General features: G+C 42.2%; 1 protein-coding gene across 2 annotated transcripts in view; it reads left to right on the forward strand.

The window, feature by feature from the left end:
* Positions 1 to 24,657, forward strand: part of zetaCOP (COPI coat complex subunit zeta) — a 66,065-nt gene extending 41,408 nt beyond the window's left edge. For both annotated transcript variants that reach the window (XM_068351015.1, XM_068351016.1), the window contains one exon: positions 24,331 to 24,657. In XM_068351015.1, the coding sequence (XP_068207116.1) occupies positions 24,331 to 24,378 (48 nt within the window). In that variant the 3' untranslated portion in view covers positions 24,379 to 24,657. The remainder of the gene's footprint in view (positions 1 to 24,330) is intronic.

A 24,657-nucleotide genomic window follows, 5' to 3' on the forward strand; every position in this document is an offset into this window, starting at 1 on the left:
GTATAGGGAATATTTATATGGATCAAGACAAAATCAAGTAATTATTTTATGGAGATAATTTTGCGCGATTTTAGATAGAGTTTTCTTTTGGAATTCAACCAAATAGCAGCTCTCATCAACTTGCACGGCTGGTGTCTTGGTGGAGGTCGTGGGTAGGATGCAGAGGTGAAGAGCCAGGGTGAATAACACAGCTATGTCTCGCTTTAGAAAATGCTTCTTGTGCGATTTAATCACGTATGCCAACATAGAAATATACAAAAATAGCTCTTATATAATCATGAATAAAGACTAGAATTGCAAGTGTCTAAGTTGGTGGTAGTGAGATGTGAGGGTAGCAGTTACGTCTCGTAAGTGGGGTTGTTGGGGTGGGGTTTGATTAATGTTGCTATTGACAGGAGAGATTTGGTGATTATGCTAGGTAACATAAAAGCACACTAAAAAAACCAATACACCATCAGGAATAAAGCCTAGAATCCCAAAATTTTTGTTAGTTGGCTGAAGAAGGGAGGGTGGCTAAAATTTTTCAGGAAAATATCCTCTAAATGTGATGTACAACCATATGTTGTACTCTTTGGTAGGACATATAAATGATATTAACTCCATATTGTTTATATTTGTAAACGACATATCCAGTATGTTGTATCTTAATCTACCGGGCATGTTTTGATGTTCAATGAATGTTATCGTTGCAAAGGGATTAATAGCAGAATAGAGGCTGAATACAATTGTGGAAAACTACAGCATTAGCAGTGTCTTGTCTTCTATGCACATTGTACCATTTACTCTTATCATATTCACTATCACACTTCTATCTTATCCTTGCACACTTGCCACTCCGTCGACTTGACATCTTTAAAGCCTCGTTATCCTCCTTCCAGGACTTAAATTAAGTACTACTCTTGTCTGTACAGTTATTTTTTTCCTATTGAAAACTAAATCAAAGTCACATCCTGTGTTTCTTACTATTTACCACATTAATTACTTAGCTTACCCCATTATCATTTCTTTATAGTTAATGCCTATTAGATACTTCATACTGTCCTCAATATGCAGTAGACAACTTCCATCCTTTTATATTTATTTGCATTCATCACAGCAGTACCTGTAGTTTTATCTCTACTAACTTCAATACTCTTGACCTCGTACCTTTTTATTATTAAAACTAAATTATTATTTACCATAGAAAAAAATAGTTTAGAATCAAGTACAGAATGTGTATTACAGGTATTCAATTTTTTTGTATCAATACATTGACACAAGGTTCTAGGTGGAATGATTTTTATTTATAAAACACAATTTCTCCTACCCAAATACAAACCCATGTTCTTTACATAGGAGAAGATAACAGTACAAACTGGAACACTGCTATAAAAACTTTTAATGAGATGTCAACAATATAACAGTTATTACCAGTGGGTAGCAGAGGAAGCATTGTCCCCCGCTCACCCACTACAACTCCACTTTGATTTCAGCTGTGATTGAGAGTGGATATATCTCTTCCACGCTCTAACTGGAACTGTCAAAAATTTAAACTTTTTTCCCCTTTATCTCTTTGCAGGCCGGTGTGATTGGTGTGTGTGCATTCGGAATGCAGGTTTGTCAGATATGTGCGTTGAGGTATGCACAGAATGCGCGTTTGTCAGCTCATACCTTACCGCTCTTGCATGCCTCACCGACTTTGCCCTTCGTGCAGAGGACATTCCTGCATGTAGGCTTTTTCATGCGATGAGTGTTGAGGAGTGGCCATCTTCCCAGCGGGAGTGCCGTATGGTAAGAGAAAGAAGTCTAAAAGGGATTCTTTGCCTTCAGGGTCCTCCTCAAAGTCAAAGAAGTTCCAACTTCTCCACTTCTTTCCTGGTACTCTCCCATCTGCCTCCTCCAGGGGACAATTGAGCAAGAGAGGTGGATGTTTAACTCATGGACAATCTTTGGGCCAGGTAGTTCATCCCATCTCCCGTAGTGAGATCGCGAAGCTTTCTTCCCTTGGGGAGTCTGCAGTTAAAGAAGCTTTGCGTCTATTGTGGCCGTTCTTTGGAGCTTATGTGTTCCCCTCAAAGGACCAGCATTTGGACGTGTTGGTCTGTGGGGCAAGGCAGGCGAGTCTTAATGCTCCTGTTAGGGTTGGCTTTGGCTCTCTCCAATTCAGCATTGAGAGGTGAGAGGAGGGAGTGCCATTTGCTATGTCTCGTGCCCCCCAGGACCTTCATCCTCCACAGCAGATACTCTCCCATCCGAGGATCTACAGGGCTAGTGCTCATGAGCGCCCCTCGGGGTAAGTGTGGTTGCGCAGCACAAGGACAAGCATTCTTGTCCTCACCCTTCTGTGCTCACTGATCCTTAAGGGACTTTCAGCAGACACCCTCGCAAGCTTGAGAGGTTGTTTTGGCCTGGGAGTCCTTCTTCCCAGATGGCTCAGAAGCACTAGCACAATTTTTCGCCTGTTCCCCGGATCTCGCAGACAATCACATTCACGATCATCTTGCAGCCCAGCCCTCCACTGTGGTCTCCCAAGACTTTGAGTCTCCAGCACTCACAAGTGTCTTTGTTAGAGCACCAGGTGTGATCGACAAGATCGTAACAACCCCCATAAAGTCTCTGGAAGCTAGGGGGTAGAAGTAAACTTCCAGCATTCTTTCCTCTTTCACGAGCAAGGCGGATGATTGGAAGGATGCAAATTCGCTTGTGAAGAACGGGGCTTATAAGCTCTTTGAAGATATTAGTCTTCAGAAGCAAGTGCAATGCACTGTAGCTGCCTTGGCAACTTTTTAGGTAAGTAGTCTTCAGAAGCAAGTGCAATGTACAGTAGCTGCTTTGGCAACTTGTAAGGTCACTAACAACCCTTCTGGGCCTTGCTCCTCTATGGCATCACCCAATCATGACAGCAACCTATTCCAAATCCAGCCTGGTATAAGCATGGAGGTGGAAGTTGACTCTTTGATTGGTGTTCTCCCTACACCAGCTAGCCATAAAGGTCCTGATAGGGAGGAAGGCAAGTCTGAGTTTACCTTCTTGCAGGTCCTCGCCTGCATTAGACTAGGTAATGGCTTTGGCGAGCCCCTTTACTTCCCTCTTAACAGGAGGGACGCAGCCATAGATATATAGTGTTGTGCTCTAAGAGTCAACAAACCATGCTTGGCCGCGTGGTCCTTCTCGAAGGTCAACTCGCAGATTTCTGCGAGGAAGGACTCCCTTACGGCTAGGAGATCAAATAAGATTGGCGCAAGGCTCGAACATAGAGAAGTTGTCGGCACAGTCAGTGGTGTTTTCCGCTGCTGAGGCTGGAAACGTGGAGAGGATGGCAAAGGCTACTTTTCTGGCTTCCTCCTGGATGGACCACTGGTCAGGGACAGTTGGCTACTTAACCGACACGAAGATCTGTCAGACCCTGAAAAGCACAAGCTGTATAAGAACGTTTTCCTTACAGGCGCAAGGGTGGTGGAGTACTTTCCTCAGTGCGGTCAACGAGTGGGCCAACTGGATTCTGGAGAGGCACGATGCTGGCGCTTCTTGAGTTCCTGAAACAAGTACCTAAGAGGGAGATTCTCCATCGCCATCCCTCATCTGTTAAGAACTTGTCTTTATTTGCACTTGAGAGGCAGTGATCAAGAAGTGGAGGAAAACAAGCCAGGACTCTCCTCTATAGAGCCATAACATCCTGGCTGGCCTCTTTGGCATCTGTCTTGCCTACAGCTTCTCCGGCCATGAGGAAAACTTATAAGGCCTTCAAAGAGGGTACTCGGCAGTTCACTGCCTAGAAGGCTAACCCTCAAAGACCACTCTTTCAGGAAAAGAACGCTAGAGGAGGGGGGGGGGAAAGGCTGGTAGACATGGACAATTTCTCCGTTACCACCAAGGGGCGAATGCCTAAAGTTCAGGTAGCAGAGATTGCTGTGCCACACGGCCTAACCTTTACATTTAGTGCCCTCCGCTCAGGTTCCGTCATCCCTTTTATCAACTCACCTCCCTCTTTGATTTGTCCTCCAATAAGATTCATTTCCTTCGCGGACGGATCAGTGAAGGACATTACCCTTCGGGCAGAAGTCCAGACCGTATTAGAGTAAGACGCTCACCAAGAGGTCTTCGATAAGTCTCCAGGCTTCTACAGTTGACACTTCCTTGTTTTAAAGGCGTCTGGATGTTGGAGAACGGTCATAGAAATCTCGGCCTTGAAAAAGTTTGTTCTGCAGACTCGGTCAAGTTGGAGAAGGCGGCCACTGTCAGACAGGCAGTAAGACTGAAAGTCATCATGATCACTTGAAATTTAAAGAATGCACACTTCCAGATCCCAGTCCATCTATCCACAAGGAAATACTGTACCTCCACTTCATAATGCATGACCAAGATATACCAGCTCAGGTTGCTGTGCTTCGGTCTGTCAATGGCCCCTCAAGTGTTCACTTTATTTCAGCCTGGGCCCCCTCCAATGGCATTCGTCTTCTCCGTTATCTGGACAATTGGCTGATTCTGGTAGACTCGGTGAAGATCCTTTTCCTTCACCAAGACAGACTTCTTTGGTTTTCCTTGATTAGGGGGAAGTTAAAAACAGAACCTGGCATATCTTGGGATGCAGATAGATACCTCATGAGGGATAGTCTTCCCGTCATATTGTAAGATTAAAAAAAAGTGCTACAATCATTCCTTCAGCAATGTTTGGTGCAAGCACATCTGTGGCAGTGCTTGTTAGCTCACCTTGTATCATTTGAGCACCTGGTGCCAAGCAGTCGCCTTTGCATGCACTCAGTAGCAGCTGAATTCTAGTCTCAAAGCAGGGACCCTCATGGAATGCTTATTCTGGTGGGGACAGAGCAGAAAGATATCTGGGTTGGTGAATTCTAGACTCCAATTTTCTCAAAGGTGTAGATCTCCTTTCCCGTTCCCTGGATTTGATGCTCTTCACTGATGCATCAAAAGAAGGATGGGCGCTCACCTGCTTAAAAAATGACCCCGAGCTGTGGTCAGAATGAGATCGGCATCTTAACCAAAATTTGAGAGTGACATGACTAGCACTTCAATACTTTATATAGTTTCAGGCCTCTCCATAGTGTTTACGAGTGATAACATGACCATAGTAGCATATCCAAACAAACAAGGGAGGACTATTTTGCGGTAACTTTGCCAACTATCCGTTGAAATCCTGCGGTGAACATAAGATAACCCAATCTCCCTGTCAGCCAGGCTTATACCAGGCAAGAAGAACATATTAGCAGGCAATCTGACTAGGAAGACTCGGATAGTTTGATCGTAGTGATCTTTGGATCCTCGGATATCGAAAAAAGTACTATAATGACTTGACTTTGTGGGGTTTGCCAGTGTTAGACCTTTTTGTAATGTCCCTCAACCAGAAGTTTCCGGTGTATTGCTCGCCAGGACCAGACCCATAGGTAGCATGTCTTCCAACACCCGTGGGACAACCTGGACGTTTATGCATTCTCCCCCTCCTCCTGTTATGCCTCATAAGGAAAGTTCTCACCAGGGTGAGATCCTTATCCAATCTATTTGTGGCTTTGATAGCTCCTTTATAGCCACAGGTAATATTGTATCCGGACCTTTTACTGTTCCGAGGGGGTTGTATCCCCTTCCCAACCTGTTTCGTCAACCTTATGTGGAGATCTTGTGCAACCTGGTCAGATCCCTAGTCTTCATGCCTGGAGTTTATCTAGCATCTCCTCACTCAGAGGGGTGTTTTCGGGACCAGTGGCAAAACAGATGTCTGTATACTACAGGTCATCAACCTCGGTATATGAGGCAAAGTGGGCGATCTTTTGTGGTTGGTGTTGTAGAGTGGGTGACTCTCCACTCGTAGCTACTATCCCCCTAATTACTGAATTATACTTTTATCTATGGGAGGAAAAAATTCTGCTCAGTTTTGTTCGTGAAAGGCTATCGCATGGCCTTGAGCCAGGGCTATAGACAAAGTTGATACAGCATTTCCTTCTTCAGCAGAATGGCCTATGCTCATACGGAATTTTGAGCAAACCCGCCCTTAGTCAGAAGTGAGACTATTAAATCTGGTTTCTAACCATAACCTAACTCATGACGTCAGTACTGGGACGGCCAAAAGGGAGGTAACCAAAAACTCCACTTATAGATTAGGCAGGTCATAGTCTGGGCTATTAATATTTCCCCTTCTCAACAATGAAGAGCACAACCCAGAGCTTACAATGTTAAGGACAAGGTATGTCCCTGGCAATCAGAAAGAACCGTTCTATGATGCAGGTACTTTAGGAGAGTGTATGGAGACGACATAACTACTCTCACAACCCACTACCAGCAATATGTGACACAGGTCTATAGTATAGTCACTCTAGGCCTTGTGGTAGCTACCTTTGCTCCCTAACAAGACTATTAGTGGGATAAATGTAAAAGAATGATTGGCCTTTTCTTTATTTTCCCGTCTCTTGCGGGTACAGCATCCGACTCCCTGTCAGCTGGAACTCGTCAACTACAGGTAAACCCCATGTAGCTCGTAGCTACTGTATTATCTATCTTGATATTTCTTGTTACATCCCCATTCTCCTTATGACCTGGGGATGGGTGTCTTGAATAATCCAGTGTGTATATTCTGAAACTTATTGCTTATATTTTGCCTAGACGGTGTCACACTGTTGTTCTTACTCACCTTCTGCCTTTGCACAGGTCGTCAACCTGCTGACATTGTCAAGCCACTGGTTTACGGGGTGTCAGGATGATCACTCTGTACACATAATTGTGCTCGGGTGTCAAAATCCCAATTAATAAAAGTTCCAGCCAGTTAAAAATGGGACTTGCACCCTCCTAACTTTGAGTCTTCTATGTAAAGAATGAGGGTTTGTATTCGTGGAGGAACAAATGACAAATTTAGAGATGATTTGTATTTTTTATAATTATACAAACTTAAATTCTTTCCACAAATTTTGCCTGTCATCATCTACCCACGGAAGTCCCATATGTAATCGAAGTGGAGTTGCAAGTGAGTGGGTGTGGGGCAGGTGCTTCACGACTACCCACTGGTATCAGCCGGTAGGCTACAATTGTTGACACCTTTTTAAAAGTTTTTATAGCTGTGTTACACCTTGTGCTGTTAATATCTATGTAGAAAACTGAGGTTTGTAGAGTTAGGAAAAATGCAAATTACTTTCAAATTTCTCATGTTTTATGGTGATTGATAATGCTGTTTTTTGTCCTTTGATATACATTTCACAATCCAACCAGTTATTTTGTAGGATCATATTTTTCTTGAATTTGGGGATCATTTTTTATAATAGGAAAGTAAACAGTATCCCATTATTTATAAAAAAAACTGTAGCTGGTACATAATTATTTTGTAATGTAGAGTACTTTTATATGCAAGCAGCTTTTACAAGTTGAGCCAAAGCTTATCTAATACTACATGGGAAAAATTATAATGAATAATACTACGTGGGGAAAATTATAATTGGAATCAAATTAATACAACTAGCATCAGTAATATCCTGAACGGATTATTTTATGCTCTTCTAAATTATAGGCCATTGAACTGTGGGTACCCAATCTCACATGGTTCTTTCGTGGAGGATTCTCAGATATCTACCCTTCTACAATTTTTATATAGCTTAAGATTGCAATTTTAGATTGAGGAGCTTGTATTTGAGTTTTAAGAGATCTTTATATATCTACAGTACCATCTTAACCAAAATTTGTTGTTATGTTTAACTCTAAATTTACACTAAAGAAAAACATACAATTCAATAAATAAAAAAAAAATTTATAACCAGATAAAGTAGCAGTTTATAAAGTGGCCCTCAACCCCAGACAATGTGAGAGGCCACTTGCCACTCTTAGGAAGCCAGAGCTTGAATAAAAACATGTCACTAACACTTAAAGGACTCCAACAGAGGTATACAGTAATTTAAACAGTCTTAAGGGTTGTATTAAGTAGATTATTAAGTTGAGTTGAGTATTACAGGGCAGTATGGTTCTTCAAAACTATTGCTATATTCAAATATTTAGATCAGCTCTTAAAATTGAGACTGATGAATGAAGACGCTTTCAAGAACTTCTTTATGTATTAATCTTAAGGCTAAATTTTTTTTTCTGAAAATGTAAATGTGAATAAATTGGTGATAGCTGGAGCAGAGGCACTAAATATAATATTAATTATGTATTTATTGTTTGATATTACTAAACAAACTTTGCCTACTGATGTATTGTTAAAATTATGTTGAAGTCTTGTATGGAGTTATAACCGATCTAGTTTCTGTTAGTGCAATCTTATTAAAAAAGTTTAAGTACTCCTGCTAGGGCCATAGGGGCTTCATGAGTGTCACCTTTAGTGTTCATTGATGTCCACAAACTTCACAAGGACCTTCCGAATGAGAGTGAAATGTGGAATTATGTATAGATGTCTGGATTGCCTCATAAAAACGCCATTATGTCAACCTAAGGTTGGCAATAACGCAACAGTTTTATGTTTGTGGAAGTCACAAACAGATAGGAAAGGGAGTTACTCCTAACCGGGATTCGGGTAATAAAAGTTTGTGGCTGGTTATAACAATTTCTATTTGTGTTCGATCTACCAGAATCCAGATGATTCTATTTTTGACTGTCTTCTTACCATTATGGCTAAAATGCAAGATGATGATAGAAAGGCTTCTATTTTTTTTTTATTTCAATGCTCACCGTAGGGAGTGATTAAATTGTTTTTTCTACTGATCGCTATGGCTTAAGAACTTTGAAATTTGCCTCTGAATCATGGTGTGAGCAAATCATAAGTGAAGCTACTCACTGGTCTTGTAGCTGCTTGGACTTTGTATACACCGACTCCCCTGGTGTAATAACAAGTAAGGTTGGTTCTCCAGTTGAGACGTCTGATCATACCTTGATTTCATTAGTGGTGAAGACTGAGCAGCTTGTCCCTGATGTATTATACTAGTGTAAGATTTATATAAAATCTCAAGCAGACTGGAATTGAATTTTGAGTGATCTATAGAGCTTGGTTACAGTTGTATAAGAGTTGATCCTGTTGTTCATTTGAATGAGAATCTAGTCAACATAATTGATAGGCATGTTTGCTGAGGTACCGAATGAACGACAAACCATGGTTCAATGATGACTGTAGACATGCTTAACTGGAGAAGCAGGAGGCCTATCATCTTTGGAAGGGTAACAGATCAGATTTAACTTAGAATAACTATACTCAGCCTAGAATTTTTGCTTCAACTGAAAAGAAATTCTATTTTACCATAAAAGAAACCCTTTCTGGTACAACCCAGGAACATAAGTTATGGACTACCTTTAAATCTGCACGCTTTGTTTTGTATGCAACAGTTTTCTTTTACTTAAACCAAATGGTTCTGTCACTCACTGTCCAAAGAAAAAGGCAGCCCTTTTGTCTGATGTATTTAACAGTAAGCTGAGTAACGAGACTCTTGACCGTCCTCATTCCTATTTTCCCGAGGCTAAGCTAACTAGTTTAGCTTTTTGATCCAATGAAATTAAAGCTCTCTTGATGGACCTTGATGATTATGGAGGTGTAGACCCAAATGATATTTTTCTTTTGTTTTTTATAATTACCGATTTCTTCACTCCAAAATTGCCTGTCATTTTGCGCCTTAGCAAGAAGAGGAGCTTTTAATAGCTGTTAGGAGAATTGGTATCGTTACTCCACTACGTAAATGTGTTTTTGGTAGCTCAAGTCCAACTGATAACTGCCCAATTTCCATAACTCCCATATCATCTAAAGTTTTTGAACGTCTTTTGGCAAAACATGTTACTAGGTTTGCTGAAGGTAATCATCTGTTCCCTAGTTTGCAATTTGGCTTTCGTAAAGGCCTTGGAACATGTGATGCTCTTCTTACAGTTTCAAATGCTCTATAAAAATCCCTTTATTGTGGTCAGGAAGTTTGTATGATTGTCTTTGATTTTAGTGCTGCCTTTAACCTAGTTAATTTTGAGGCCTTTGTTTTCAAACTCAAAACTGTTGGGAGGGAGGATGTCTTTTCTTAGCATTATCTTTGAATTTTTAAGTAATAGATAGCAGTTGTTGTTGTTGATGAACACTAATTTATAATGAGCATAGAAATGTGATATCTGGTGTTCCTCAGGGTAGTGTTCTTGGCCCATTACTTTTCATACTATATACACATATGTGGCTTGGCCTAGAAAACAAGCTCCTTGCATATGCAGATGATGCTACTCTCTCTGCATCAGTTCCATCTCCTGAATGTAGATCTGGGGGTTTGCTGAATCCCTTAATAGAGATCTGGCTAAAATTATTGCATGGTGTAAATTATGGGACATGAAGTAGAATCCCAACAAAACTCAAAGTATGATTGTAAGTAAGTCGAGGACAATTGCCCCTCAAATCTGGATCTCTGCTTTGATAATGTTTCTTTAACTCTGTACAACTCTTAAAACTTTAGATCTGTACAACTCTTAAAACTATAGGTGTGATTCTCGTCAGCATGGTTACTTTTGAGAAACACATTAGGTCTGTGTCGTCTTCAGTGGCATAAAAATTGGCTTATCGAGTCTTGTAAGATTTTCAGTGATCAATCTATTCTGAAGAAATGTTTTAATTCTCTTATTCCACCTTTTTTTGAGTATTGTTCTCCTGTCTGGTCTTCATCTGTGGATTCTCATCTTAATTTGTTGTACAGGAACTTAGTCTATTAAATTTCTTATTCCTTACCTAGATAGTCTCTGGCACCGTTGCATGTTGCATAAGATTTTTCATAATTCTGATCATCATTTACATTCAGATCTTCCCGGACAGTACCATTCTGTTCGTAATACAAGGTATGCAGGTAAATCTAATAGTCGGGTCTTCTCCTTCATGGCGCTCAATACTACACAGTATTCTAGAAGTTTTTTTTTCCAGCTGTAACCAAGTTGTGGAATGATCTTCCTAATTGGGTAGTTGAACTGCTAGAACTTTTAAAAGTTCAAACTTGCAGCAAATGTTTTTATGTTGAATAGTCTGATACAGTAAATGTCTTTATAGTTTATATATGAAAGATTTATTTTAATGTTGTTACTGCTCTAAAAATATAAAGTTTTAATGTTACGGTTCTAAAAAATATTTTGTTTTAATTGTTCATTACTTGTTTTAATTGTTCATTACTTCTCATATAGTTTAGCTATTTCCTTTCCTCACTGGGCTATTTTCCTTATCGGAGCCCTTGGGCTTATATCATCCTGCTTTTCCAACTAAGGTTGTAGCTTGGCTAGTAATAATAATGATAACTGGAGAGCCCAACAAAAGTAGATGTGTTCAATGTCCCCCTTAAGATGGCAGTTTCAACATTACTGTCTTTCCAGTATTCCTTTGGTCCCTTGCAGCTTTTTTTTAAAGCTAGCTTTGAATGATATTGGGTGTTATCCTGAAACCCCATATATCATCTTCATTATTGCATATAAAAAGAGTCTTCTACTCTACTTCTAGTTCCATTTCCTTTATTGTGTCTTGCTGTTCAACTTTTTAACTCAACTTCATGCAACTGCTGGGTTTTCCCCTAAATTCGTAAATGCATGCAGTAAGGTTGTCTTACATGCTCCGCCTAAATAAATTATTCCATGATGATGGTCTCTTTAGTCCATCCAGTTTGTTCAGAACTGGTTATAGGACAAAAAATAAAGATTTTTAATATGAAACGGCTTGTTCAAAAAATTAAGTGCACCTTGCCTGAAAGTCCAGAAAATATGCACATCAGTCCTGGTTCAATGCATGAACTATTGGCAATTCCCAATATACAACTCGAAGGAACTTGGTCACGGATGTTACTTTTGTTCCCGCAACTGTAGGTTCTGTAGTACTGCTTGTCTCAGAATGAAAATTTATCAAGGATTGTCACCTCTGTTGGAGAGATAATGAGCTAAACTGCAAGGATCAAATCCATAAGTGGTTATGGGCTACTATCTTCTCCAGAGACATTAGATAACCAAGCAGCTCTTCCAGGAGGACACTCCAAAATCAAACCATTGTTATCTAGACTTGAGTAGTGCCACAGCCGCTGTACCATGGTGTTTTACAACTTTGGGTAGAGTTCTCTTGCTTAAGGGTACACTTAGGCACACTATTTTATCTTCTTTTTTTCCTCGTGTGTGCTTCCTGCAACTAACCCGAGCCGAACAAAACTCGTGTAAGTCGATTTGGAAGGACAGAGACAGGTTCTTTGTGAATACCCGGAACATGGTCTCGGTCGGGTAAAGTGAGGTTAGGGACTCCACGGAGGTAATGGAGTGGAGAGACCTAGCCAACCTATTCCGTGCCTCAAACTCAGTCTTGAGAAGAATATCTGGTAATTTAGGAAGCTTCTCGGAGAACAGATTAGAGGCACAGTCTGGGTCTAACTTCCCTACTGTGAAAGTAGCGGGGGCATCATCCCAGATAGTAACGGTACTCGGAATGAGCATGGAGGTGGGATCGGTCTCTTTAAGAGCTGGCATGGCAGAACCTTCTTTGATAGCCTGAAAAGTAAGAGCTGCCACTTTATCTGTAATAGGCAAGGTAATACCTGGAGAAGCTGTAAATATGGTGTAGGCTCCTTTGTGTGGGGTGAGCTTGGAATTAGTGCAACCCCAGTCTGACAATGTCCTGGCCCAGAAAGATTGGGCCTGCTCTTTAGGGAATATTACCATTTCCTTCGGTACCTTGTCTAACCTAACCAAGGCATGTTCTTTCAATCGGACGAAGCCGTTGAATGGGAATTCTAGTCCCGGAGGGTAAAATTTTAAGTCCTCTAGAGGACGGGTGCCTATGCCCTCTAGAGTTATGGCACCATCAATATATGGAGCATGTAAGGCAAACCTCCAAGGGTTGTTTTTCTCGAAGGGAGGTAACTTCGATGCGTCCGGGGCTGAAGGAGGGGGCATCTGAGTTCCGGAACGGATGAGACTTGCCACCATATCTTTGAGCTCCGTCATAGCTCCTCGGTCTGCCCTAGACTGTTGAAGATATTGTTGTATCTGCTCTTTCACAATATCCCTGACCATGGCGGCGGATAAAGGGGGCTCCCGAGCTTGATCCTCTAACGAAGCCCTGGACTTAGTAGACTTTGACTTCTTAGGAGTCACGGTTTTAGGTATAGCAATATGAACATCAGGATCCTTTGAGGGTCCCGGAACCGGTGACACTGATAATGGCAAAGCTGAAGGCTTAAAGGTACGTAGTGGCTTCACCTTGGGTCGTACAGGAATGGAGGAACCTAGAGGAGAAGCCGTAGGTTTATCAAAGCCGTGAAAGGAAGTAGTAGAGGAAGGAGTGTGGGGTGAAAGGGGGTCCACCAACTCAACACCACCTACCTGCTCATCCATGGGTTCCTCGTCCAGACCTAGGTAGGGCTCGGCCTCCGTCACTAAAACCTCTTCCTCAGTTAGAATGGTTTCTCTAATCACTTCAATTAACGGGGCCGCTGTCTCCGGTGGAACTGCTGCAGTAGTAGAGCCTGGGAATAGGCGAGAAGCCATGTCTCCATCAAGAAGATAGGGTGCGCCAGCAGGCGCATTCCTCCCAAACCCTGACACCCAAGGCCGGAGAGTAGCTCTCGCCTCCCTGAGAGATTCATCATCAGCCTGAAAGAGGAGAGGGAATTAATGATGAAGTCAAAACTGAAATCAATATACAAAGAGCAATTAATTCTTCGCAAAGAATATTAACAGGGACACTAGAACCAACTTACCTCCTCGCTCAGGAGTAGGGCTGACCGCTCATAGCAGAGCATGCATGCCTCCGGAAACCATATCGTATAGGGGGCTTGTCCCGGTTCCCGAGAGAAGGATATGGCGCAATGGGCATGGGCCCGGCATAGATCATGGCCCATGGGATCAGTAGAGGCAGCGGAGCAGCCCCTGGCAGTGCAGCGGACTTTCTGTAAAAAGAAAGAAGACATAAGTCTGGATGTTCCTTGAGATTCTTGTCATTGACTTATGAATCAGAAACACTTAAATCTTAATTAATGTGTGAGTATGGTAGTAGCTAACACCTTAATAAAATAAGAAATTATAATAGAAAACCAGTAACCACATAGCATGAATCTCTAAACTTCATCGATATCACACTGTTAACTCCGGTTCTGGACTCCTGCTTGATCTCTGTTTTTACCGGAGGTCCGGTAGCAAAGGCCCGTCATCGTGATATCGTGACCGTCTCCGGTACGATAACATTATCCTCAATGAATGAGTTATCTCCAGTGAAGCCGGAGATACGATGAAAACGGGGGCCTTAACTGTGTAATTGTGATCAAACATGACAAAGGTTCGTGTGTAAAAGGCTTCAGCCGGAGTCCGAGTGCCGGATTTCACCGTTGCACTCCAAAAATCTGCTCCGGAACGATAACTAGTTCTCACCCAATGAGTATCCATTATAGCGGAGCATAACTCAAGGCGGAGCCAAGCATAACTCAAGGCGGAGCTAAGGGTGTCGGTATAAAACGACCCCAATTAATGACTCATACACTAACGTACCTAATAATAGTGTTAGCTATATTAACAGTAACCACATCAATAAATCGTTTATAATATTAAACGTACTATCATCAATTCTGATACTGAGAAGAGGCCTGAATAACCCGTGATCGTATAAAAACGGAGAACGGGAAATTCACCTCTCTTACTCAAAGAAAACGAGAGAAAGGATAACTCATACCTGTAGAACAGGAAACGAGCACTCTATGCTTTCGCTCTCAAGGTTACATATTAAAAATTAACACCACACAATAAATAAGAAAATTAATAAAATTGATTGCTTTTCTTAGTAATAGTAATAACGAAGAATAACGACAACGTAACAAAAAAACAAGGATATAGTCTAAAACGAACCTTCCAGGAGGGTACAAATTAACAGACTAAATCGCTAAGCTTTAAATCGTTACTATGCTTTAAAACGCTATCTTAAATCGCTATTCTTCGTAGGTCCAAATTGGACTTGCAAGCAAATAAATACCATAGTAAAAATTAATAATAATTAATGATAACATAAAAGGCCATAAAACGTAAGTGATATAACCTATCTGACAGAGTACCAGATGGGCAAAATTAACTAGAAAATTTACCGAAGCGAACATACCCAAAATGGCTGCCGATATCTCGGCAGGACAATCGCTTCCAAAACTAAAAACCACCATAATGGAAATAGAACAAATGCCCGGTACTGCCAAAAGCTGCCAAAACAAACTATGGTACTTAACATTGGTAAGGGTGAAGTAACAACGTCAGTCATGTTGAAATAACGAGAAATTCTTCGAAAAAACACTGTGCCCAAAAAAACTATGCTTGCTTCAAGTCCAATTAAAGAAGGATGTCCTAGAGGGCGCGCGTGGTAGGTGTCGTTGGGGAGTTCAACCATGTTATCTAGGGCCTGTCACGGCCCTCCCCATTGATGAAGGGATTATCTAAATGGAAGACAACCTGTGAATAGTGGTTTACACACGCCTTTGTTTAATACACGACACCTACAAGGTGTTCGCGCGAGGGTTGTAACCTCTGCATTCCATGCTTTTATCTTTCTCTAGTATATTTGGAAGATTTATATTAGGAAAGGTATAAGGAAGGACCTTTCTCACCGGGCGTCACAGGCCTCTTCCCAGAAATAGATTTTTCCTTCGTCAAAATCCCTTTTTAATATGAAACGGCTTGTTCAAAAAATTAAGTGCACCTTGCCTGAAAGTCCAGAAAATATGCACATCAGTCCTGGTTCAATGCATGAACTATTGGCAATTCCCAATAAACAACTCGAAGGAACTTGGTCACGGATGTTACTTTTATTCCCGCAACTGTAGGTTCTGTAGTACTGCTTGTCTCAGAATGAAAATTTATCAAGGATTGTCACCTCTGTTGGAGAGATAATGAGCTAAACTGCAAGGATCAAATCCATAAGTGGTTATGGGCTACTATCTTCTCCAGAGACATTAGATAACCAAGCAGCTCTTCCAGGAGGACACTCCAAAATCAAACCATTGTTATCTAGACTTGAGTAGTGCCACAGCCGCTGTACCATGGTGTTTTACAACTTTGGGTAGAGTTCTCTTGCTTAAGGGTACACTTAGGCACACTATTTTATCTTCTTTTTTTCCTCGTGTTTATATGAAGCTTTTATATTTTATATTTATAAAAAAAAATTTTCAATGTTACTGTTTTTAAAATATTTTATTTTAATTGTTCATTACTTTAGTAGTTATTTCCTTGTTTCCTTTCCTCACTGGACTATTTTTCTCTGTCGGAACCCTCGGGCTTATAGCATCTTGCTTTTCCTACAAATTATTTTTAGCTTATCTAGTAATAATAATAATAACAACTGATGGTTGTTGTCAATCTTACAAATACTGTCCACAGAAGGTTGAATGTAGTTTGTTTAGTGTTTACTAGTTTTGCCAAATAAGTTTTCTCCATGAATGAAGTTAAATCTCATCTTCTCTAGTTCACCTACAATTCCTAATAGATAGAGCATTATATTGGATAATTCAACTTTATAAAGTTGTAATTAGCCAGTTCTGCAGGTACCAGGTGAGATATTCCAATCCTGTTGGGCTAAATCCCCCCCCCCATGGTAAATTTCTTTCGAAGCCTTAAGGCACTGAGAGATAGGCCTTAGCAGAACAAAATACTTGTAATCCTTTCCTTTTTGCGCAAACTAGGCACTTCCTTAAGGATGGGTGCATTGGAATGTGAAAGTAGCTTATCTTGTTAGTCTACTGTTCAAAGACTTAATGCCATTTATGTTTTTTTTTTTTTTTTTTTTTAAATGAGAAATAGTGAAGTGTGCATACACAGCAGTAGAAACAAGCTAATGATGACACGATCCTTAGGCTCAGAATTAAAAAATAAAACTAATTTGGATTCTCAAATAAAATATTGTAAAAAATTGTTTATATGGTTACCTTAAGAGATTCTGTACAATACATAATTTGAGAATACAATATTATGAAAGCTTTTGGTTAAGAGAACTCTACTACTAGAAAATCTTCATGTATAATTGATAACCAATTACCGTAAAGCCATGCCATTTGTTAATTGTTAGTTGGTTCCATGACGCATGACTTTACAATTGAAGAAAAACACCTATTAGTAGTCCATTATCATAACTAATATAGAATGATGTTCATTTTTATTGGTTTTCCATTAAATTTATACATTTTAATTGTAATTTTTAAATATTTAACTTAACCGGTGAATATATAGCTGCAACTCTGTTGCTCGACAGACAAACTCTACGGAAAAAACTCGCCAGCGATCGCTACACAGGTTGCGGGTGTGCCCATCAGCGCCATCTGTCGACCAGATACCCAGCTCTTATGTAAACAAAGACTCAATTTTCTCTCTGTCGAGGTGTCGACAAGACGTACCTTACTCGCTGTTGCTAAACTGGAGTTTTTCACATCTTATTGGTGAAGTACTATATTCTGGTTTTGAGCTTTCGCTGTGCAGGATTTTTCTTCAAACAAATCCTTGAACTCTTTTTTTGTAACGGATTCATTGTTGATGACTTAGATCGTTTTTGGAATTTTCCCTTGACCAATTCAAAATGGCTGACCCTTCACAAGTTCCCAAATTTAGGAAATGCAATGCTAGGGACTGTTCTAGGCGTCTTCCGAAGGCTTCTATCGACCCTCACACTGTTTGTTCCAATTGTAGGGGTAAAACCTGTCAATTGGAAGATCGGTGTGAGGAGTGCGTGGGCCTTTCGGAATTCGATTTTATCGAATTCGAAAAGTACACACGTAGGCTAGAGAGAGATAGAGTTAGGAGAAGTTCTTCTCGGTCTATTGATGTATCCTCTCCTCATGCCCCACAACCTATTCCTTCCCCTGTAGTGGTTGTTCCTAACCCCCCTCCTAGCACTCAGGAACCATCGATGGCTGACATGATGCATGCCATCCAGGCTCTGGGTGAGAGAGTTGAGTCCCTTGCAAGTGACCGCAATCAGCTCATGGCGGATGTTAAGGAGCTTAAGTGCCAAAGTGCAGTGGGAAGTGCTAAAGTGCCCAGTGATAGTGTTGTGAACAGTGTTGCGCTTGAGGGTTCGTCTGTTCGTGCCTGTCGTCCTCCTAGTCCGGGACCTCTTGCAAGCTCCCAAGTCCAGGGGAGAAGCAATGTCGTACGACGCATGGGTTCGAGAGGCTTTAATCAGCGAACAGACGTTCCCTCCATGGTATCGGGCGCATCTCCCCAAGATCGCCCCTACCTACCTAAGACGAGAGAGCCCATTTATACCTCGTCGTCTGAAGGTGTTTCTCGCAAGAAACTTTGGACCAAGGTCTCACGACCTTTAAAACGTAAATCGGTCCCTTCAGGACAAGTCCAACGTCCCGGTTGTAGTCACTGGGTCAGTTCGGACTCGTTGCCGTCATCTGATGACTGCTCACCGCCTAAGAGAGGCAAAGCGGTACCGCTTCAGACACTAACACCGTCTGTCGCCGCACCTGCTCCCGTAGACCCTAAAGGGGCTTTACTGCAAGACATGCAGTCCAAGCTTACGTCTCTGATGCAGGACTTTCATGCGGAGAAGGTTGCTGCCGTACCAGCAGCGAGTGCAGTACCTAGCCTACAACCTTCCAAGCGATCGGTTGTGCGTCCTGTGGACGCTGAGGTAACCTTCTCACGTACACCAGTTGAGGGAGTTCCTCCACCGATGCGTTCCAGTGTGGGCTGCCAGCCGCATGTTGACGTTAAGCGACGCACGGAGGTGGGTGTTGACGTTCTGGACGTTCAACAACCTTCAGAGTTGACTTGTTTTGACGCGGTGCGTCAACCTCCGCAACCCAGTGTGGTTTCCACTGCGCAACCCAGTCAGTCTAGACAGTCTCGGGTAGACGCTGTGCGTCCTCGCGCTACCATGGTTGTTGACAGCTCACACACTGTGCAGCAGGTCCATGACGTTGCGTCCGGCTCAGTCACGCATGCACCAGTGCGACCGGACTCAGCGAACCAGCCGTTACCCACTCCGTTGTCGTTTCCTAATTAGTTCTCGGATGAGGAACTTTCTGATGACGATGTTGCTGCACATCAAGATGAACAACAATCAGAACTGGACGAGCCTAAGTCTACTCAACCCTCTTTGGACTTTAGAAAAGTTTTGGCTATTTTCAAAGAGCTGTTTCCTGACCAGTTTGTTTCTGTGGCTCCTCGTTCTCCGCCTTCAGAGTTTGTTTTAGGCTTGCCTTCTACCGCACCTGCCTTTACTAGACTCGTCCTCGCACGCTCGTCCAAGAGAGCTTTGCGGGTGATAGGAGACTGGTTAGAGTGCAAGAAGAGTTTAGGGAAGACAGCGTTTGCTTTTCCCCCTGCTAGACTCTCTTCTAGATCGAGCGTCTGGTATGCCACGGGAGAAGTTCTCGGCTTGGGAGTTCCTGCCTCTGCCCAGGGCGACTTCTCAAGTCTTGTAGACTCTCCCCGCCGCCTTGCCATGAGAAACTCAAAGATTTGTTGGTCATCATCGGACCTGGACCACCTTATGAAAGGAATCTTTAGGGCTTTTGAAGTCTTTAACTTCTTAGACTGGTGCCTAGGAGCCCTAAGCAGGAAGATCTCTTCGACAGATAAAGAGACTTCTTTGCTCATTATGTCCTGCATGGACAAGGCCGTCCGTGATGGGTCCAATGAGCTTGCTGCCTCATTTGTGTCCGGAGTCCTAAAAAAGCGAGAATCTCTCTGCTCTTTCCTTTCTGCTGGAGTTACACCGTGCCAGAGATCTGAGCTTCTCTTTGCTCCTCTTTCCAAGTGCCTTTTTCCAGAAGTCCTGATAAAGGAAATAGCCGCTTCGTTAGTGCAGAAGGACACTCACGATCTTGTTGCGTCCTCAGCTCGCAAAGCTCCCCCTTTGCCTACATTGTCAGCTAGACCGAGGATGGACACTCCAGCGTCTCGCTTTATTCCGCCCTTTCGTGGCAGAGCCTCCAGCAGAGGAGGTGCTCGTGCCGAAGGGAAGCGAGGGAAGAGGAAAGGATCCAAGTCCTCTAAGGGCAGAGTCTGACTGCCCGCAACTTCAGACAGCAGTGGGAGCCAGACTCAAGAACTTCTGGCAAGCCTGGGAGAAGAGAGGCGCAGATGCTCAATCTGTGAAGTTGCTCAGAGAGGGGTACAAGATCCCGTTTGTACGAAAACCCCCTCTAGCGACGTCTCCCATCGATCTCTCTCCCAGGTACAGAGAGGAAGAAAAGAGACAAGCCCTGAAACTGGAAGTGTCTCTTTTGCTAAAGAAGGGAGCGGTGGTCAAAGTCTCGGACCTTCAATCACCGGGATTCTACAACCGCCTCTTCTTGGTTTCAAAAAAGACAGGAGGGTGGAGGCCGGTGCTAGACGTCAGTGCTCTGAATGTCTTTGTCACAAAGACGAAGTTCTCCATGGAGACCACAAAGTCAGTCTTAGCAGCGGTCAGAAGGGAAGACTGGATGGTCTCCCTAGACCTAAGGGACGCCTACTTCCACGTCCCCATCCACTCAGACTCCCAACCTTTTCTGAGATTCGTTTTCGAAAAGGTGGTCTACCAGTTTCGGGCCCTGTGCTTTGGCCTAAGCACAGCTCCTCTCGTGTTTACGAGGCTGATGAGGAATGTAGCCAAATTCCTCCATTTATCGGACATCCGAGCCTCCCTTTATTTGGACGACTGGCTTCTCAGAGCCTCTTCCAGTCGTCGCTGTCTGAAGGATCTCAAGTGGACTCTAGATCTGACCAAGGAATTGGGACTCCTAGTCAATTTGAAAAAGTCGCAACTGGTCCCATCCCAAACTGTTGTGTATTTAGGGATGGAGATTCACAGTCTAGCTTTTCGGTCTTTTCCGTCGGCCCCCAGAATAAGTCAAGCCCTGTTATTCATCCAGAACATGCTGAAGAAGGAACGCTGCTCAGTCAGGCTGTGGATGAGTCTGGTAGGGACGCTATCATCCCTGGAACAGTTTGTGTCATTAGGAAGACTACACCTCCGTCCGCTTCAATACCATCTAGCTTTTCACTGGAAAAAGGACAAGACGCTAGAAGCGGTCTCGATCCCGATTTCCGAAAAGATGAAGTCTTGTCTGACTTGGTGGAAGGACAATATCAACTTAAGAGAGGGTCTTCCCCTGGCTGTTCAGACTCCCAACCACGTTCTCTTCTCGGACGCATCGGACGTGGGCTGGGGCGCGACATTAGACGGTCGGGAATGCTCAGGACTGTGGAACTCGAGTCAGAGGAACATGCATATCAACTGCAAGGAGCTGTTGGCAGTACATCTGGCCTTGAAAAGCTTCAAGTCTCTCCTTCGAGGCAAAGTGGTGGAAGTGAACTCAGACAACACCACTGCCTTGGCGTACATCTCCAAACAAGGAGGGACCCACTCACTGACGTTGTACGAGATCGCAAGGGACCTGCTCATCTGGTCAAAAGGTCAAGACATCTCACTAGTAACGAGGTTCATCCAAGGCAACTTGAATGTCATAGCAGATTGTCTCAGTCGGAAAGGGCAAGTTATTCCAACAGAATGGACCCTCCACAAGGATGTGTGCAAGAGACTTTGGGCCACTTGGGGCCAGCCAACCATAGATCTCTTTGCAACCTCGCTGACCAAGAGGCTTCCAATCTATTGCTCCCCAGTCCCGGACCCAGCAGCAATACATATAGATGCCTTTCTCCTAGATTGGTCACATCTAGATCTCTACGCATTCCCACCGTTCAAGATTGTCAACAAGGTACTGCAGAAGTTCGCCTCTCACGAAGGGACAAGGTTGACGCTAGTTGCTCCCCTCTGGCCCGCGAGAGAATGGTTCACCGAGGTACTTCGATGGCTAGTAGACGTTCCCAGAAGTCTTCCTCTAAGGGTGGACCTTCTACGTCAACCGCACGTAAAGAAGGTACACCAAAGCCTCCTCGCTCTTCGTCTGACTGCCTTCAGACTATCGAAAGACTCTCGAGAGCTAGAGGCTTTTCGAAGGAGGCAGCCAGTGCGATTGCTAGAGCAAGGAGAGCATCCACCATTAGACTCTACCAATCGAAGTGGGAAGTCTTCCGAGACTGGTGCAAGTCAGTCTCTGTATCCTCGACCAGTACCTCTGTAGCTCAAATAGCTGACTTTCTCTTATACCTCAGAAAAGAACGATCCCTTTCAGCTCCCACTATCAAGGGCTACAGAAACATGTTGGCATCGGTCTTCCGGCATAGAGGCTTAGATCTTTTCAACAATAAAGATCTTCAAGACCTCCTTAAGTCTTTTGAGACCACTAAGGAGCGTCGTTTGGTTACACCTGGTTGGAATTTAGATGTGGTACTAAGATTCCTCATGTCAGACAGGTTTGAGCCGCTACAATCAGCCTCCTTGAAAGATCTCACTCTAAAGACACTTTTCCTAGTATGCTTAGCCTCAGCTAAAAGAGTCAGTGAGATTCATGCCTTCAGCAAGAACATCGGATTTTCATCAGAAAAAGCCACATGTTCGCTACAACTTGGTTTTCTAGCCAAAAATGAGCTGCCTTCTCGACCTTGGCCTAAATCGTTCGATATTCCCAGCTTATCGGAGATTGTAGGTAATGAACTAGAAAGAGTCTTATGCCCTGTGAGAGCTCTTAAGTTCTATTTAAAGCGCACTAAACCTTTACGAGGCCAATCTGAAGCTTTATGGTGTTCAGTTAAGAAACCATCTTTGCCTATGTCAAAGAATGCTTTATCCTACTTTATCAGACTGTTAATACGAGAAGCTCATTCACATCTGAGTGAGGAAGACCAAGCTTTGCTTAAGGTGAAGACGCACGAAGTTAGAGCTGTTGCAACTTCCGTGGCCTTTAAGCAAAATAGATCTCTGCGAAGTATAATGGACGCAACCTATTGGAGAAGCAAGTCAGTGTTCGCGTCTTTTTATCTAAAGGATGTCCAGTCTCTTTACGAGGACTGCTACACACTGGGACCATTCGTAGCAGCGAGTGCAGTAGTGGTGAGGGCTCAACCACTACAATTCCCTAATTCCATACCCTTTTAATCTTTCTCTTGAAATGTTTTTAATGTTGTTTTTATGGGTTGTCCGGAAGGCTAAGAAGCCTTTCGCATCCTGGTTGATTTGGCGGGTGGTCAAAGTCATTTCTTGAGAGCACCTAGATTAGGGGTTTGATGAGGTCCTGTTGTATGGGTTGCAACCCTTGATACTTCAGCTCCTAGGGGTCGATCAGCATCCTAAGAGGATCGCGAGGCTCCGTAAGGAAGACGTACTTAAAAGGCAGAGTAATTGTTCAAGTCGACTTCCTTACCAGGTACCTATTTATTTTGTTTTTGTTATTTTGATAACTTCTAAATGAAATAAAAAACTCTTAGCTCATAAAATGTAAACATATATTACTGGTCTCTACCCACCATCCTGGGTGTGAATCAGCTATATATTCACCGGTTAAGTTAAATATTTAAAAATGATATTTTAATTATAAAATAAATTTTTGAATATACTTACCCGGTGAATATATAAATTAAATGACCCTCCCTTCCTCCCCAATAGAGACGCAGTGGGACGAGGAGAAAATTGAGTCTTTGTTTACATAAGAGCTGGGTATCTGGTCGACAGATGGCGCTGATGGGCACACCCGCAACCTGTGTAGCGATCGCTGGCGAGTTTTTTCCGTAGAGTTTGTCTGTCGAGCAACAGAGTTGCAGCTATATATTCACCGGGTAAGTATATTCAAAAATTTATTTTATAATTAAAATATCATTTTGTAAAAAAAAAAAACTTAATTTATATTCCCGATTACAGTATTTCTTAACAAAAGCAACATATAAAGATGAAACATTAACATGTGACTTCTGATTCTCTAAATGTTTAAAGAAACCATCCTGTATAAACCAACCTACTAAAGGTAACTGGCCATACATATGTATATCCAATTACAATACTGTTAAGAATTACAGATATGGTAAAACTTCATTTTAGAATTTCTACTTTTTAGGAGGTAAATCCCAGTAAGAGTCTTACATATTTAGACAACATAGATTGTTTTTTGTAGTGCTATTAACAATATTTTACAAATTTAAGAAAATTTTGATACTGATTTTTTTTTTCTATTTGTAGCATTTAATTTTTGTGTGAGCTTGTGGTTTAGTTAATCTGGAAGTGGCACTTTCTTTTGTGTGCAATACTTTGTATGAAATCACAATTCTTTATAACATTTATCTAACCAACTTCACTTGTGGTGGTGGTTCTAGTACAGGTATCAGGGTGGCATAGGGTGTGCTGCTCCAGTTTTGCTTTTTTTCCTCTTACATTTCTTGTTGGGTTACTTCAAATATTTATTACATAAATTATGGCTCCCTTTATATTACTATCACTGAGATTAAAGAAAAAAACGTGAATAACTTGATAATCACCATTATATAGAACTACATTTCCAGTACGATATTCTCAAATTAAGTCTTCCATTTTTGTTGCAGGTTCTGCAGTCAGCCCGTGAGCAACTGAAGTGGTCTTTGCTAAAGTGATGAATGAGGCAGTCCAGGAGTTTTAAGCAGTTATTTTAGGAGCAAGAAATTTATAAAAGTTGGGTGTTATGTTATTGTAGAAGACACTTTTCTTCTCATTCAACTCTTAGGTATATAGTAGTTTCAAATTTATATCGTCTTTTTAGGACTTTATCTTTAACCAAGTAGTTATTGCAAAAATTTTGTAATAATGTTATTTATATTTTATGTATTTTCTCAGTTTCAGTTGCCACATTATAGTTGTTGAGATAGTTTGTTACATAAAATAATTTTTTGTAA

Source organism: Palaemon carinicauda, chromosome 27, assembly GCF_036898095.1.
Source record: "Palaemon carinicauda isolate YSFRI2023 chromosome 27, ASM3689809v2, whole genome shotgun sequence".
Lineage (NCBI taxonomy): Eukaryota > Metazoa > Arthropoda > Malacostraca > Decapoda > Palaemonidae > Palaemon > Palaemon carinicauda.